A 16,719-nucleotide genomic window follows, 5' to 3' on the forward strand; every position below is an offset into this window, starting at 1 on the left:
AATTTGGTTCTCATTGGACTCTCTTGCTTTTTTGGTGATACCCTTTGTCGTCTTTTCCAGAGGAATGGTACATTTTCGACAAAGGTAAAAGCAAAAGAAAAGAGAAAGACAGCATGTCTTTCGACAGAGCTATATAAAGCCAGTCTTTGGATGTTGCTGGTCCGAAGGAAATAGAACTTGGTGCATTACAGAAGAAAAAAGTGAATTAAAGTCATAGCAAATAGTAACACATAGCATCTCCCAATAGTGTGGGGCATAGGACAACATGCTAAGAACAATCTCAAAGTATGTCATTTTATTATTTAAATTTTAAAACATAATATTGAATGACATAAACATCCACAGATGCTATGTCACCATACGCTCTTTCATAACACAAAATATTGATTTTCCAACAAGGCCAAGGAAATATATATCAACATTCTACACAAAATATATCCTGTTAACTCTATCATCTCCAAATATGTGGACATTGACAGTTCATGTTCTTTTTGTAGACAAGTTGAAGAGACATCTCGCCATCTGTTTTTTTATTGTCCTATATCCAAACAATTTTGGTCTGACTTTGGCTCCCACCTATTTGATTCTACCAATATGACACACAATCCTTTAGCATGAAAGATATATATATATTTTTACTATAACAATACTGCATATAAACCTTTTGGTTTTGAATATACTGTCAATTTTATTATACTGTATGCTAAATTCTTCATTCATAAACAGAAGTTTCAAAACTGCCTGTTATCTTTACCCCATTTTATCATTGGATTAAGATCACTCATAAAATATCTTAATTTTATAATGAATTAAAAAATAAAAAATAAAAAAAAAAAAAACTCAAAGATTTCTTAAACATTATGGAGAATTATTTAAAGAAACCCCGGGTAACTAGGTGCTTTCCTTTGTATATGTATGTGTTTGAGTTATGTCTGTGTTTCTCTGTCATGTGTTGGTTTTTCTTTTTTACTTTAACCTGTTCTTATTGTATAATTCTTTTTTGTATAGAATTTTGTTGGTTATTCTCCTGTGTCTTGAAAATTGTACTTTTGTCTTTATTGCTGATCCTGAGATTGTTGTACAATGTCTTTCTTAATACTTATAGAAAAAAATTAAATGTTGTGCTCTGATGCCACTCTCCAATAAAATTAAAGCACATTCAATTTTAATTTTATAATATTTATTTAGTTTCTGAAATAAACTGCAAGACAATTCTACATGTACAAGTTCACAGTTGTAAACAGCATACAGATAACAAACATTACTTATTCTGTACAATACTCTTGCTATTTGTTACATATAAATCATCAATCAGCAAAAAATGAATACCTTTTTGCCTACATTAAGTGTTTTGTTTTGTCTGGACTCAAATGTATGTTGAACTTTGTATAGCTCTAACCATATTACAAGGTTTTAGTCCCGTCTCTTTGTTGGCATTACAAGTTATAATCATGTTAGGAACTTCACATACTCATTGCACATTTCATTATTTTGATACACTGATCAACCACAACTTTAAAACCACTGAAAGGTTAAGTTAATAACATTTATTATCTCGTTACAGTGGCACCTGTCAAGGGGTGGGATATATTAGGCAGCAAGTGAGCAGTCAGTTCTTGAATTTCATGTGTTGGAAGCAGGAAAAATGGGCAAGCGTAAGGATCTGAGTGACTTTGACAAGGGCCAAATTGTGATGGCTAGAAAACTAGGTCAGAGCATCTCCAAAACGGCAAGTCTTGTGGGGTGTTCCCAGTATGAAGTGGTTAGTACCCACCAAAAGTGGTCCAAGGAAGGACAACCGGTGAACCGGCGACAGGGTCATGTGCCCCAAGACTCACTGATGCGCATGGGGAGCGAAGGCTAGCTCGTCTGGTCCGATCCCACAGAAGAGCTACTGTAGCACAAACTGCTGAAAAACTTAATGCTGGCCATGATAGAAATGTGTCAGAACACACAGTTCATCGCAGCTTGCTGCGTATGGGGCTGCGTAGCTGCAGACCACTTAGAGTGCCCATGCTGACCCCTGTCCACTGCCAAAAGTGCCTACAATGGGCACATGAGCGTAAGATCTGGACCATGGAGCAATGGAAGAAGGTGGCCTTGTCTGATGAATCACATTTTCTTTTAGATCATGTGGACGACCGGGTGCATGTGCGTCGTTTACCTGGCAAAGAGATGGCAGCAGGATGCACCATGGGAAGAAGGCAGGCCGGCAGAGGCAGTGTGATGCTCTGGGCAATGTTCTGCTCGGAAACCTTGGGTCCTGACATTCATGTGGATGTTACTTTGACACATACCACCTACCTAAAAATTGTTGCAGACCACGTACAACCCTTCATGGCAATGGTATTCCCTGATGGCAGTGGCCCCTTTCAGCAGGACAATGCGCCCTGCCACACTACAAAAATAGTTTAGGAATGGTTTGAGGAACATGACAAAGTGTTCAAGGTGTAGACTTGGCCTTCAAATTCCATAGATTTCAATCCAATTGAGCATCTATTGGATGTGCTGGACCAACATGTCTGATCCATGGAGGCCCCACCTAACAACTTACAGGACTTAAAGGATCTGCTGCCAACGTCTTGATGCCAGATACCACAGGACACCTTCAGAGGTCTTGTTGAGTCCATGCCTCGACGGGTCAGAGCTGTTTTGGTGGCACGAGGGGTACCTACAAGATATTAGGCAGGTGGTTTTAATGTTGTGGCTGATCAGTGTATAAGCAGGCAGCCTTATGTTATAAGAGTTAATAACACTGAAAGATGTCAAAGTTACATCCACAACAAATTTGTAAAGTTTGTTACATTATCTAACACTAAAATCGAGGCTGACTTTCGGCTGTGCACAGATTAACTAAAATACAACAGCTACAATTAATCAGATTTGAGAAATGCCCTTAATACAAAAGTCAAATGAGACATCACAGATTATATATACTGTACATCTCATCTAGAACCCACTATAGGTTCAAAACAATTAATAAAAACAAGTCTTTATTCTTTGCTACAATGCTTGGTGTCTGGAACAATCACAGCACACAGCTTAAGACAAAAATAAAACTTGCATAAATTAAAACCTCATGTCCCTTGATGTCCCATTCACAGAATGCTCTGATGAGGGTCTGCTGTACAGTTTAAAGGAGTGTTCCGGGTTAAATACGATTACCATCAAACATAATTTAGACTTCCAACAGCTTATATATATATATATATATATATATATATATATATATATATATATATATATATATATATATATATAAAAAAAAAATTCACAGCTACCTGTGTCCTTACAATGGGGATAATGGGTCCTTGTAAGGATGGGTCAAAATTATTTGGTAATATTAATTGGTACACTTTTATGTCAGGATAACATTTTACACATCATAAATCACAGATTTTTCTCTAAATGTTCTATCTGGAGAAACACTGCCATTTTTACAGTCATTAGTAAGTGAATATCAATTGCCATTGAAATTTGTCAACAAATATACGTATATAGATATATATATATATATATTTTTAGTATTAGCAGCTGATTGTGTCCATAAGGCGCAAGGAAAAGGTGCTTTGCATTAAGCATTATTCCAGGTATTTCCCCAGTATGACTTCTTAGGAATGCTTAGCATTTTTACGGACTCTTTGTTCTTTTACAAAATCCTTCTCCACTTGTGCGACTATTACCAGCCCCAAAGTACTGACTCATAGGAAATGTTAAACTAAAAATCACACATTAATGATGAAATCTTCTTCGTCCCTGATATCCTCCGACAGGCCGTCGTCAGAATGTCTTCTCTCTTCATCAATACCGCTGCTGTGTGGACCGATGATGTACCGGTAGTCTCCACCAATAGCAAGGGCTGCCCCTGATGACACCATAAGCCAGTTCTTCTCATCTTCCTCCATATCTTCACACTGCCAGGGTACTCCCCACAAGGGCTCCTCACTTCTACGGGTCCTTGTATCAACTTCTGCCCCAGAGGCCTGTTCCCCATCCTCTTCCTCCAGGTTCACATAGAGCAATGGCTCTTTCACAGGAGCTGGACTTAGCTTCGCACACAAGAGCTCCAACTGCTCTATCAGGTGTTGGAAACTAGGGCGGCACTTTGGGACAGGAGACCAGCAGATATGCATGATCTCATAGCTGGAAATCAGAGGGAATGGAACAGTTATTTATACTGCAGAATAAATGACTAATCTAAGGAACTACTGTGGTAAAAGGAACATAACATATTTTTGTTTTTTGTTTATCTGGGGATTTATATTTGCCTCAAAAGTATTTTAGCATTTAAAGGGTTAGTTCACCCAAAAATGTTAAATCTGTCATCATTTACTCACCCTCATGCCATCACAGACTTTCTTTCTTCTGCAGAACACAATCAAAGATTTTTAGAAGAATATCTCCAGGTCCATACAATGCAAGTGAATGGTGATCAGGCCTTTAAAGCTCCAAAAAGCAGATAAAGTCGGCAAAAACATAATCAATCAGACTGTGGTTTAATCCATGTCTTCTGAAGCAATCTAGTTTGTTTTCACTGTAAATCTTGACAGCAGTCTCCTTGGCAATCATGATTTCAAGCTTGATTACACTTCCTATAGCGCAATCTAGAGCTCTGCGCATGCGTCAAGCACTAGGAAGTGTAACTGAGCTTGAAATCATGATCGTGGCTAGAGACTGCAATGACAAGATGTAAAGTGAAAAAGTTATGTTTTGGTCTGTTCTCACCGAAAACCGAATGGCCGCCATTTCAGAAGACATTGATAAACCACTGGAGTCTTATGGATTACTTTTATGCTGACTTTATCTCCTTTTTGGAGCTTCAAAGGCCTGATCACCATTCACTTGCATTGTATGGACCTACAGAGCTGAAATATTCTTCTCAAAATCTTTGTGTTCGGGAAGGCAAGATGGTGGCCAGAGAGTAACAGCAATTTTCACTAGCTCCCGCACCACTCAGCAAATTATCTGTATTTTTTCAGTTACTTCAGATGCAACTCAATGGCTTTGGTTATGTCATTGTTGTAGTATGTCTTTGGAATCTTTTTGGCCACAATCTTTTTCGAAAATGCCTCATCCTGTCAAAAAAGCAGAGAAAAAGGACTCTCTTTCCTGGCCGCGTCAGATATTTCACCTGAACAAGGTGATGGTGAAGCTAGTGGTGATTTTGAGCTAAGCCCGGCCATGGCGAAGGCGTTTCAACACATGACAGAGACGATTTAGAAAACAATAGATGCCAAACTCGATCCCTTAGCTGAGATTGTACATACTCATTCCCAGGACTTGGAGAATTGTAAGACTCGACTGGATGAGGCTGAGTGAAGAATCGTTGCGGCGGAGGAACTAGCTGATAGTATGTAGGCCCGCGTCTCAACTCTGGAAAACCAAGTCGCGTCACTTACTGAGCACATTGATGATCTGGAGAACAGAGGACGGCGCAAAAATATACGTATTGTTGGCTTACCAGAAGGGGCAGAGGGCTCTAATGTGGTGGCTTTCCTCCAAAAATGGATCCTGGAGATTCTTCAGCTGCAGACCGAGGGAGGCTATATCAAGATTGAAAGGGCTCATCGCACCCTAGCTCCCAGACCAGGTGTCAAGGAGATACCTAGACCGCTGGTGGAGCGCATGCATCACTTCGGAGACAGACAGAGGATTCTTGATGCAAGTAGAAAGTTGTCCACGGATGACAACCTTCGGTTTGAGAACAACAAATTCTCTTTCTTTCAAGATTTCTCAGCTTCAGTGCTCCGAAAGCGCAGGGAATTTGATTCGGTTAAACGCCGCTTGCAGGAGATCGGAGCCCGCTATCCAATGTTATATCCAGCTAAGCTTCGAGTAATGATGGGGAATACCACCAAGATCCTCGCCGCGCCGGCTGCGGTCTCGGAATTTATTGTGGAGATTGCTCAGCATGTTCGACCTGTGGCAGCTGACAGTTCACCATCGGACAGGCCTGTGATGGACGAATTAATCTAATGGAGCGCTGCGTGGCGCCGAAGTGGTGACCTGAATGTGTTTCTTTCTCCTCTTTTCTGTTTTGCATTCGGTATCTTTTGCTTTCATTGCTGGATGGTGCGGACGATGTGGTTACGCAAGTATATTTCTTGAGTGTTTTTTTTTTTTTTCTATTCCGGACTGAACGGAAGGGATGTTTTTTTGGGGTATTGAGCTCCCTTTATGAGAAGGGAAAGCGCCTGTTTCTTTTGACTTTCGGGTTCTATTGAATGTTCTATTGCCCGGAAATGGTTGTACTTCTATTATTATTATATTTGTGTTTCTTTGCTATATGTGAAATTTCAGTGCAGGAGATTGTATGAACAAGAGCTTCAGATTATGTTTATTTTTCTTTTTATGCATTCACTATATAAAAATGTATTATGTATAGATGGTTACTAATAATTTAAGAATTTCTACATGGAATGTAAGGGGTTTACATGGTAAAATTAAAACTCGGAAGGTTTTTGACTGGTTAAGTAAGGAGCGTGTTGATCTGGCCCTGTTGCAGGAGACCCACTTGAATGACAAGGAGCATGCTAGCCTCAGACATAAGTGGATTGGTCAAATGTATTTTTCTTCCTTTACAATGAGTAGTAGGGGATAGCTATCCTTGTTAATAGAAATGTACCCTTTAAGATTATAAATAGCATTAAGGATATACGAGGCTGTTACGTTATTGTTAGAGGGCTATTGTACAGAAAGGAGATAACTTTTTTAAATATATACTGCCCACCGAACTTTTCTCCTGAGCTTCTCACGAAGGCTTTTTCGGATTTGTTAGATACTGCTTTTGGTACTGTGCTTGTAGGGGGGGATTTTAATTGTTTGTTGAATCCTTTACTGGATAGACTACCTCCAAAGAACTGCCCTCCATCCAATCAATATAAAACATTGTCCACTTTATACAAGGAATTTTTTTTATTTTTTTATGTTTGCCATATACTTAACCCTTTGACAACAGATTTTACCTTTTACTCCCCTCCCCATAAATGTTATTCTAGGATTGATTATTTTTTTTGTTCCGAGTGCAATTCTGCAATATGTCTCCCGTTGTACCATAAGTAATACTGTTATTTCCGATCATGCTATGGTGGTATTGGATATGTTAGTGGAAGGATTTCCAAAATCTACTAAGCGATGGAGATTTAACACATTACTGCTTAAAGACAACAAGTTTCTTTCGTATTTTAATTCTGAATTTAAGATTTTTTGGTCGATTAATTCAGAGTCTATGGATGATCCATCCCTGTTATGGGAGACTTCCAAAGCCTTTATCAGAGGACTAGTTATATCTTATTCCATCACTAAAAAACGGAAACAAGTAGAGAAGCAGGAACGCTCAGAACTAGAACTCAAAAGGGCTACTGAAGATCATGTGAATGCCAACCTGGAGAAGTTGGGTGTAATACGTGCTTCCTCGGATTCTTTGTTATCGCAACAGGCTAACACTAAAATACTGTTTTCAAAGCAAAGACTGTATGAGCATGGCAATAAGCCTAATAAGTATTTATCTAATTTATTGAAGGACAAATTTGGCCCACAGTTTATCAACTCTATTACGGATTCTTCTGGAAAGCAATCATTTGATTTTGGTGTTGTAAACGCTACATTTAAGTAGTTTTATTCTGACTTATATCACACTGAATATTCCCCTCAACAATATAGCGCTATGGAAAATGTATTTAATCACTTAATGCTCCCTAGTATATCTGATGATTAGAGAATTGGTTTGAATGCCCCCATTTCAAAGGAGGAAGCCTTACTGGCTCTATGTAGTTTACAGTCTGGCAAATCCCCAGGTCCGGACAGTCTGGTGTGTGAAGTATATAAAGAATTCGAGCATATGATAATAGATCCCCTGTTAGCTATGTATGATCATTCATTTATGACAAACAGGTTGCCTCAATCACTTAGAGAGGCCAACATTTCTCTTATTTAAAAAAAAGGAAAAGATCCGGAGCACTGTGGGTACTATAGACCGATATCTTTGCTGAACATAGATTTAAAGTTGCTCTCTAAAATCCTTGCACTACGGCTGGAGAAAATACTTCCTTCTATCATTAATGAAGACCAAACGGGTTTCATTAAGGGTAGAAGCTCGAGTAATAATATTAGACGGCTTCTAAATGTTATTCAGCTCTCTCATAAATGTAACACTGACACCCTTATTTTATCGTTAGATGCGGAGAAGGCCTTCGATCGAGTGGAGTGGCCTTATTTATTTTATAGCTTGGAAAGGTTTGGCCTCGGCGATAATTTTATTAGATGGGTGTGCTTACTCTATTCTGCTCCACTCGCAGCTGTTGTCACTAATGCTCATAGGTCTGACAACTTTCCTCTGTTTCGGGGCACTAGACAGGGCTGTTTTCAGGGTATAAAATAAATTTCTCCAAATCTGTTGCTTTGCATTTAAGATACTCAAGCACTCGTATAAATAATATGACTTCCTTTCCATTTAAAGTGTTGGACTCTTTTTTTTTTTTTTTTACATATTAGTCAATTGGCCAAAGTCAACTTTTTCCCATTGCTTGATAAAATCTGCAACGATTTAATTAAATGGTCTGATCTCCCTCTTTCCTGGCTCAGAAGAATTGCTGTAGTTAAGATGAATATAATGCCCAGGCTTCTTTACCCATTACAGATGATACCAACCTTATTGCCAAATAAAAGGGTAAAGGAATTAACTGGATGGCTTAGTTCTTTTATATGGAATAAGCGGAAACCAAGATTAAAATTCTCAAAGTTGCAGCTCTCCAGTTCTATGGGGGGCTTGGATCTGCCAAACATCAGAAAATACCAATTGGCCTGCCAGCTCAGATTCATTGCTGAATGGTTCAGAGAGAATCCTAAATCTATTTGGCTTGATTTAGAGGCCTCACAGTTATCATGCCCTTTACAAAATCTGCTATTTGTTAGAAGTTCCAAGGTAATCAAGGCACTATGTGATAACACAATTGTGTTTAATACGTGGAAGGCCTGGTCCATTACACATAGGACTGAGGGCAGGGCTGGCATGTCTTCCCTACTGACCCCCATTTACAATAATCCTGAGTTTATGCCTAGCCTTTCAGATTCAGATTTTAAGGTTTGGCACACTCATGGGTTATGCAGACTTAGTGATTTGTTTAATGAAGGTTCCCTATTATCTTTTGAAGACTTGGTTATAAAATAAATGCTGCCCAGATCCAACTTTTTCAGATTTCTCCAAATCAGGGATTATATTTTTAAAAGTACTGCCCTTGTCACTAACCCCTCCATGTCGGCTATTGAGAAGATTCTCTAAAATCCCCCGTTGAGTAAGCAGATCTCTTGCTTTTATAACGCCCTTTGCTTATATGAAGTGGCGAACATGCAAGACCTCAGAAGATTATGGGAGGGTGAGTTACAATTGACTATAACGGAGGAGGATAGGGAGCGGGTCTGGAGTCAGGCGAATAAGATCTCTATTTGCAACAGGGCCAGAGCTATTCAGCTCAGGATTGTGCATAGAATGCACATCACACCACTCCTTAGAAGTAAATTTGAACCAAGCAGTTCTTCATTATGTCTTAAATGTAAGGTGGAAGTGGGAGACTATATTCATTGCATTTGGGACTGTTCTGTAATTAGGATTTACTGGTCAAAAGTTTTTCATTATATGAGTCGAATGTTTGGATTAGAGTTACAGTTGGACCCCTTGTCTTTGATTTTAGGTCTTCCAAATAGACTTTTGCCAAACAGATTCGCTAGACGATTATTTGACATCCTAGCCTTTGCTGCTAGGAAAAATATACTGTTATCCTGGATCAGTGATAAACCCCCCTTAAAAGGATGGCATAAGATTATTAGAGAAATGATTCCTTTAGAATTTCTAACGTGTTACTCGTCAACTGAAGATTTCCATCTTGATTGTATTGATGTTTCTTTAAGTAATATTTTGAGGTTTGGTATATTATAATGCTTCTGTTTCCTTTTTATGTTATTTTATTTATTTATTTATTTTGTTTATTTTTTTTGGACTGTAATTGCCGGGCTTTCTTTGTTTGGTTGTTTGTTTGGTTTTTGCTTAGGTTGTAAATGGTTGAAATGTTGATAAAAAGATGCAATAAAAAAAAAAAGAAAAAAAAAGAAAAAGAAAATCTTTGTGTTCAGCAGAAGAAAGTTATACACGTCTCAGATGAGATGAGAGTAAATGATGAGAGAATTTTTTGGTGAACTATCCATTTAAGGTCAGAAACATACTTTATGCAGATGCATGCTCATGGCCAAAGCATTTTTTTGTTACTGTGGCGGTTACAAACCTCAGTACTCAAGGGGGCGATAGAGTTGTCTTTAAAAGTTTGAGCCATTAAACTGGATTTGTTATTATTAAGTTATTGAGGGATTACACATTTATGTATCACTCTAAGATCAGGTGGTTCACTGTCTTTCCCATAACATCACATGAAAAACTAAAGCGATACACACTGAATTGGGCTTTCAAGGACAAGTACTTGGTATTCTAATTCTGTGAGATCGTCTACCCATATTTTCCGCCTACAATGTTTATCTGCTTGACCGAGAGTGTATGTGAATGAAAACATGTTTCTCATGCTTACTAGGTCTATCCCCTTTTTGTCTGTGATGGTTCTTGATGATTCAGTCCCATTCTTTGGTTGGTGACCATTGTTTATGATTAAATCACTTTCTGAGTCAAGTATGAATGCAATGCCAAGGTGTGAATGTCTTAAGCCATCTGGACGATACAGTTATGTTAATTGATCAGGGTGTGTGACATTTGTACTAAGGCGGCGTATTAAGGGCATGTTTAAGAGCAACGTTGTGGGGCTATTGGCCCAATGGAATTGCAGATCAATTTTGGTCTTGCGGCTCGAGATCCGAGGCTATGGCCCTGGCTGACCAGTTGATAGCCCTGGCTCGTACTGACATTTCTAGTGGAAATGCGGCTAATGTTTGCCTCCCTAAGTCAGACTTGATGACTGCAGTGCAAGACAGCACATTCTGATGTGTAGACTGATGTTCCTGTTCTTCTACAATAAGGAATCCTGCTGAAGCTTTATCCGAGTCTCCTGGTCTTCTCTGAGACTTTCCAACATTATTCAGTATTATTATTCATTATTTATTCAGTTAAGTTAATCATTATTATTCATTATTTATTGTTATTTTTCACTCTGCAATATTCTCTTCAAACTGTTGCTCCACTGTGACAGTAGTTAGCTTAGAGAAAACTCACCATTAAAGTGGACAGTTCACACTAATGTCTGCTATAGCGCCCCTTGCAGCAACATTGAAAATGCAACTGGTACTTGCGTTGTGTTACGAATCGCGGTCTGATACATCTTGGAACACAACAACACATGAAATCGAGCTTGTGTAACTAGAAGCATCTCCGTTCACTTACTTGTGTAGACTATGTTTCGGCCTTTAGCCACAGAAAATGTATGGATTGCATTACGCAGATAACAAAATATAAAACAAATTGGCATCTGCAAACTAATGATGCTATAACTTGTTCTGAGCCATATTTGTTTAGCCATTTAGAACCTAACAATATTCTTTTTGAGAAATGTTGAGCTTGAAAAGTGTGCTTTTGCTATCTTTCTTTCAAATAAACAAAAAAGCTAATCATATTATCTAATGCAATGACATTTATACATTTTTAAGTGTGTCCAAATACTTTTTGGCAATGAGGGATGTCCAATATCAAGATGGCAAGATCATCTCTACAATACAGTATTTCAAATAAAACAACTGAAACATACATATCAGCTGAGCAGTCTGGAGGTTGTTTGAGTCTTTCTCCTTTGATAAGATACTCATAGATTTCAGAGTTCTCCACCCCTGGGTAAGGTGTCTGGCCTCTAGTCATGATTTCCCACATGGTCACGCCAAATGCCCACTAAAGAAGAAAAAAAAATCCATAACAGGTTTACAAGCCTAACAAATACATTGCACTATTTTTGTTATAATTAGCTATATTATTCATTAATATTTGTCACCAAGTTGGTGGCAAAAGTATGGTTTCCAAAAGTGTTATATACTGTAGATGGATTTTTCACATGTGTCAGTATTCATTACCACATCACTCTGCGTTGTGTAGACATTGTCTGCCAAGCTTTCCAAAGCGATCCACTTCACAGGCAACTTCGAGACAGACCCTTGTCTGTAGTAGTCACCACTGTAGATTTTCTTGGAGAGGCCAAAGTCTGCTACACACACTGTCATGTTTTCATTCAACCTAAAATTAAAGATGCAAATGATGGGCAAATATTTAACTAAGACTAAACAGGAGCGTTTGTGATACTATGTCAATGTATCTTTTCACATTATTTAGATAGAGTTTACATGCCTTTTAAACACGATGAGTAATAGCTCTTCGGATAAATAAACACTACTGAAATTACTCACATGCAGTTGCGAGCAGCCAAATCCCGGTGGATGATGTTTTTGCTGCTAAGATACTCCATTCCTCGAGCAATATCCAGCATGAACTGGATTAGAATTTGCAGAGAGAGGGTCTAAAAAATAAGAGCCAACATCAGAACATCTACAAAGCACCACAAAAGACATGAAAATACCTACAGATTGTGATTTATCTAAGCAATTATGTGAGCAAATAAATAAAAAATATCTGGATACAGTAAAATATGTAGTATTCTTGTATTCTTTAACAATTTTTACAATGTGCTACATTATAAAACCAGGAAGGTTGTTTTCAAGGACTATACTGTTAAAGAAACAGAAGCATATAGAATATATTTGGTATTGTATTGTAAGTGTGTGTGTCAAGAGTTGACGTCACAAACTTACAAAGGGCTCGTCTCCGAGGCGAGACATGAGGAGAAATGTGTGTAGATCTCCATGTTTCATAAAGGGCAGAATCACCATGGGAACTGGCAGGCGCTGCTGAGCTCGCCTGTGCAGACTCACTCCTGCAGGCAGCGAATTAATAAACATGTTGGAAAAACATTCTTAAAAAGGGTTGGTTTGATAGGAATAAAGGAACATTTAAATGACAATGAAGTCTATAGCCAAGATTAGCCATGATGTGTATTTTGTAGTGATGCACCGAAATGAAAATTCTTGGCTGAAACCGATATTTATACACACACTGAGCACTTTATTAGGAACACTCTGCTCCTAATAAAGTGCCTGATGTGGTCTTCTGCTGTTGTAGCCCAACCGCCTCAACGACTGTCGTGTTGTGCATTCTGAGATGCTATTCTGCTCACTACAATTGTACAGAGTGGTTATCTGAGTTACCGTAGCCTTTCTGTCAGTTCGAACCAGTCTGGCCATTCTCCATTGACCTCTCTCATCAACAGGGCATTTCTATCCGCAGAACTGCCGCTCACTGGATGATTTTTTGTTTGTTTTTGGCACCATTCTGAGTATACTCTAGTGACTGTTGTGCGTGAAAGTCCCAGGAGATCAGCAGTTACAGAAATACTCAAACCAGCCCTTCTGGCACCAACATTTTTCCCCCATTCTGATGGTTAATATGAACACTAACTGAAGCTCCTGACTCATATCTGCATGATTTTATGCATTACACTGCTGCCTCATGATTGGCTGATTAGATAATTGCATGAATAATTAGGTGGACATTTGACCGCTGCGTTTAGTGATGGGTCATCCTGAACAGCCTCCAAGCCTCTGCACAAGCATGAGAAACGCTCTTTATTAACAGGCTAATAACCAATTAATATAAGAAAGTGATCACTTAATCACTTCTGGGGATGTGGACTTTAATATGCAACTAGGAAACGCAAATACTAACTGAATTTTTATCACAGTATGCTTCCATAAATTCTAGTGAGTTAATTATTTTGTGCTGTTGTGCTCATCCTGGTGGATTTCTCCATGATAGATGTGCTCGTCTCAACTGTAATCATGACCTGGTTATGTCAGTATACCATATCAATCAATCATCAGCCACCATTTACATTAAATGTAATTCAATCAGAATCTTTTCACAGAAACAATGCTTTTTCTCCATGTCAGTGTTTCTGTTACCGAAGCTATGGTTTCTCTTCAAATGTTCGGCGAAGAATGTTTACCTTTATTTTTCTTTCGGTTGAAAACCAAAAATAGCATTTAATGCCATTTTCAGCCGAAAGTTTTTGGGGGTCGATATTTCAGTATATCCCTAGTATTTTCAACTTATATGTATATTTTTGCCCAATACGTTAAAGCAGTCCGACTCTGAACTAATGCAAAAGTAGAGTCTGTCCACTAACCAATGAGTTGAATGACATTTGGATGATGGAAGTCCTTCATATAGGCAGCCTCTTTCAGACATTGCTCAATATCACTGGAAGAGTTGATATCACCTTTAAGAGCAGGGACAGAAACGGGAGCATAATTACACAGAAACAACGATGACTAAACTGAATGGTCAAAAGATGACCCACTGCTCATAATGCTCTTTTTACTAGACCTTTACTTACTTTTGAGGACTTTCACAGCAACCTTCTTCCCTGAGTTGTTCTCTGTTTTAAGGAAGGCTTCTCTCACTGAGCCAAACTCGCCTAGAAAATGAAATCCATGTGTTGTCAATATTCATCCTAATGTGCGCTGTTATTTTGCAAGTAATGATAGCAATTTTTAAGCCATATAAGCTTATTATGTGAAGTAATATTTATTTAGCAAGAACCCATGCCTGTTGTCACTAAAAAAATATTGTGAATTGTGGTTTCATTTTCACTTGAAGAGCAAAAGCATAGGGGTTCTTCAGATATACAGCAAAAATTATGAAGTGTGTGTACTATAAGTGTACATACTGGTTATTGGTCAGGTTTAATGGAATATTCCAGGTTAAACAACAAAAAAGTTTAAAGTAATACTCTTAAAATGGAACAGGAATATTACTCAGTATATACTAATTTACTAAATCACTGGACCTGCACAGTTCAGAAATGCAACCGCCTGCCAAAAAAAAAGAAAAAGTGACTAAAATTAACTTGAACCATAAACCTACCTTTGCCAAGCATGTGTCCCAGAGTTAAGAGCCTTTCCGAGATGAGAACATCCTGTAGCTTGGCCTTCAAGTCACTGCTGATTCCTAGACTGTCCACTAGAGGGAGATAGACTCAGACTTCATATCCACTAAAGCATGTAAGGACAACAATGTTGCCTTCATGTGTGGCAGTAACATGTGCACTTACATGTGGATTCTGGGAGCTCAGGAAACTGCCTGTTGAAGGACCTGGCAGCTGTAAAGGAAACTGGTACCTCGTTCCCTGGAGTTGTGAATGCAGCCCTGCCAAACAAACCAAGAGCAGACTAAATTACTTACACTTATCTTTTGCCTTTTTTTCAAATAGAGAGGAAACTTTGGAAATATAGTGGGCCCAAAAGTATAAAGTCACACTTTCAAATTCCTGCAAGGGCAACAGTGAGTATAAATGGATTATATGGTTGCGTGTAAACGTAGCATATGTGAACTTGTTTACCCTTGGTTTGAAATTTTGTTTTCAAACGCAATGATATATTCATATTCATATATTCATTTGGAACGTTAGCTTAAAGGAATAGCTCACCCAAAAATTACAATTCTCTTATCATTTACTTACCCTCATGCCATCCCTGATGTGTTTGAATTTTTTCTTCTGCTGATCACAAACAAAGATGTTTAGAAGAATATTTCAGATCTAAAGGTCCACACAATACAAGTCAACAAGTCCAAAACTTTAAAGCTCAAAAAGCACATAAAGGCTGCATAAAAGTAATCTATACAACTCACGTGGTTTAATCAATGTATTCTGAAGTGATATGATAGGTGTGGGTGAGAAACAGATCAATATTTAAGTTCTTTTTTTACTATAAATCTCCACTTTCAAACAGCCCTCCTAAGCTGAGGGCAGTGGTAGCTCAGTGGTTAAGGCTCTGGGTTACTGATCAGAAGGTTGGGGGTTCAAGCCCCAGCACCGCCAAGATGCCACTGTTGGGCCCTTGAGCAAGGCCCTTAACCCTATCTGCTCCAGGGGCGCCGTATCATGGCTGACCCTGCACTCTGACCCCAGCCTAGCTGGGATATGTGAAAAAGAAGAATTTCACCGTATATGTGCAAATGTATAATGTGTGATAAATAAAGAAAATTATTAATTATTAATTATTAAAGCGCTCTACTATCCTAAGAGTTCTTTATTCTTTTGTTTTTGGCAATTCACATTCATTGTGCATGTCGCCACCTACTGGACAGGGAGGATACTTAAATACTGATCTGTTTGTCACCCACACCTAAAATATCACTACTGAAGACGAGTGTAACTACTGGAGTCATATGGATCACTAGGCATGCATCTTCTTCACATAAAAATGAGTGCTGTCGTGCTTTATCGTGATTAATCGCAGATTTTGAAAGTGCTGAAATTTTACTCTATATACAGTGCATTCAGAAAGTATTCAGAGCCCTTCATTTTTTTTCACATTTTGTTGCAGCTTTATGCTAAAATGCTTTAAAAAAAAAAAAAAAATTCCACATCAATCTACACTCCATACCCCAAAATAACAAAGCAAAAAACTGATTTTTGATAACTTTGTAAATTTATTAAAAAGAAAAAACTGAAATATCACATTGACATAAGTATTCAAACCCTTGAAATTTAGCTCAGGTGCATCCCATTTCTCTAGATCATCTTTGAGATGTTTCTACACTTTGATTGGAGACCACCGGTGGGAAATGTAATTGATCGGACATGATTTGGAAAGTCACACACTTGTCTATATAAGGTCTCACAG

General features: G+C 38.3%; 1 protein-coding gene across 1 annotated transcript in view; it reads right to left on the reverse strand.

Annotated features, from left to right (window-relative positions):
• Positions 1-1,193: 1,193 nt before the first annotated feature.
• The window catches only part of LOC127455492 (tyrosine-protein kinase receptor TYRO3-like), a 42,526-nt gene continuing 27,000 nt past the window's right edge, over positions 1,194-16,719 (reverse strand). The window contains exons 11-19 of the mRNA XM_051723440.1: positions 15,144-15,238; positions 14,957-15,052; positions 14,427-14,507; positions 14,217-14,309; positions 12,787-12,908; positions 12,385-12,494; positions 12,055-12,214; positions 11,739-11,875; positions 1,194-4,143 (exon numbers count right to left, since the gene is read on the reverse strand). Of these exons, the coding sequence (XP_051579400.1) occupies positions 3,726-4,143; positions 11,739-11,875; positions 12,055-12,214; positions 12,385-12,494; positions 12,787-12,908; positions 14,217-14,309; positions 14,427-14,507; positions 14,957-15,052; positions 15,144-15,238 (1,312 nt within the window). The 3' untranslated portion in view covers positions 1,194-3,725. The remainder of the gene's footprint in view (positions 4,144-11,738; positions 11,876-12,054; positions 12,215-12,384; positions 12,495-12,786; positions 12,909-14,216; positions 14,310-14,426; positions 14,508-14,956; positions 15,053-15,143; positions 15,239-16,719) is intronic.

Source organism: Myxocyprinus asiaticus, chromosome 17 (genome assembly GCF_019703515.2).
Source record: "Myxocyprinus asiaticus isolate MX2 ecotype Aquarium Trade chromosome 17, UBuf_Myxa_2, whole genome shotgun sequence".
In the NCBI taxonomy this organism is placed as follows: domain Eukaryota; kingdom Metazoa; phylum Chordata; class Actinopteri; order Cypriniformes; family Catostomidae; genus Myxocyprinus; species Myxocyprinus asiaticus.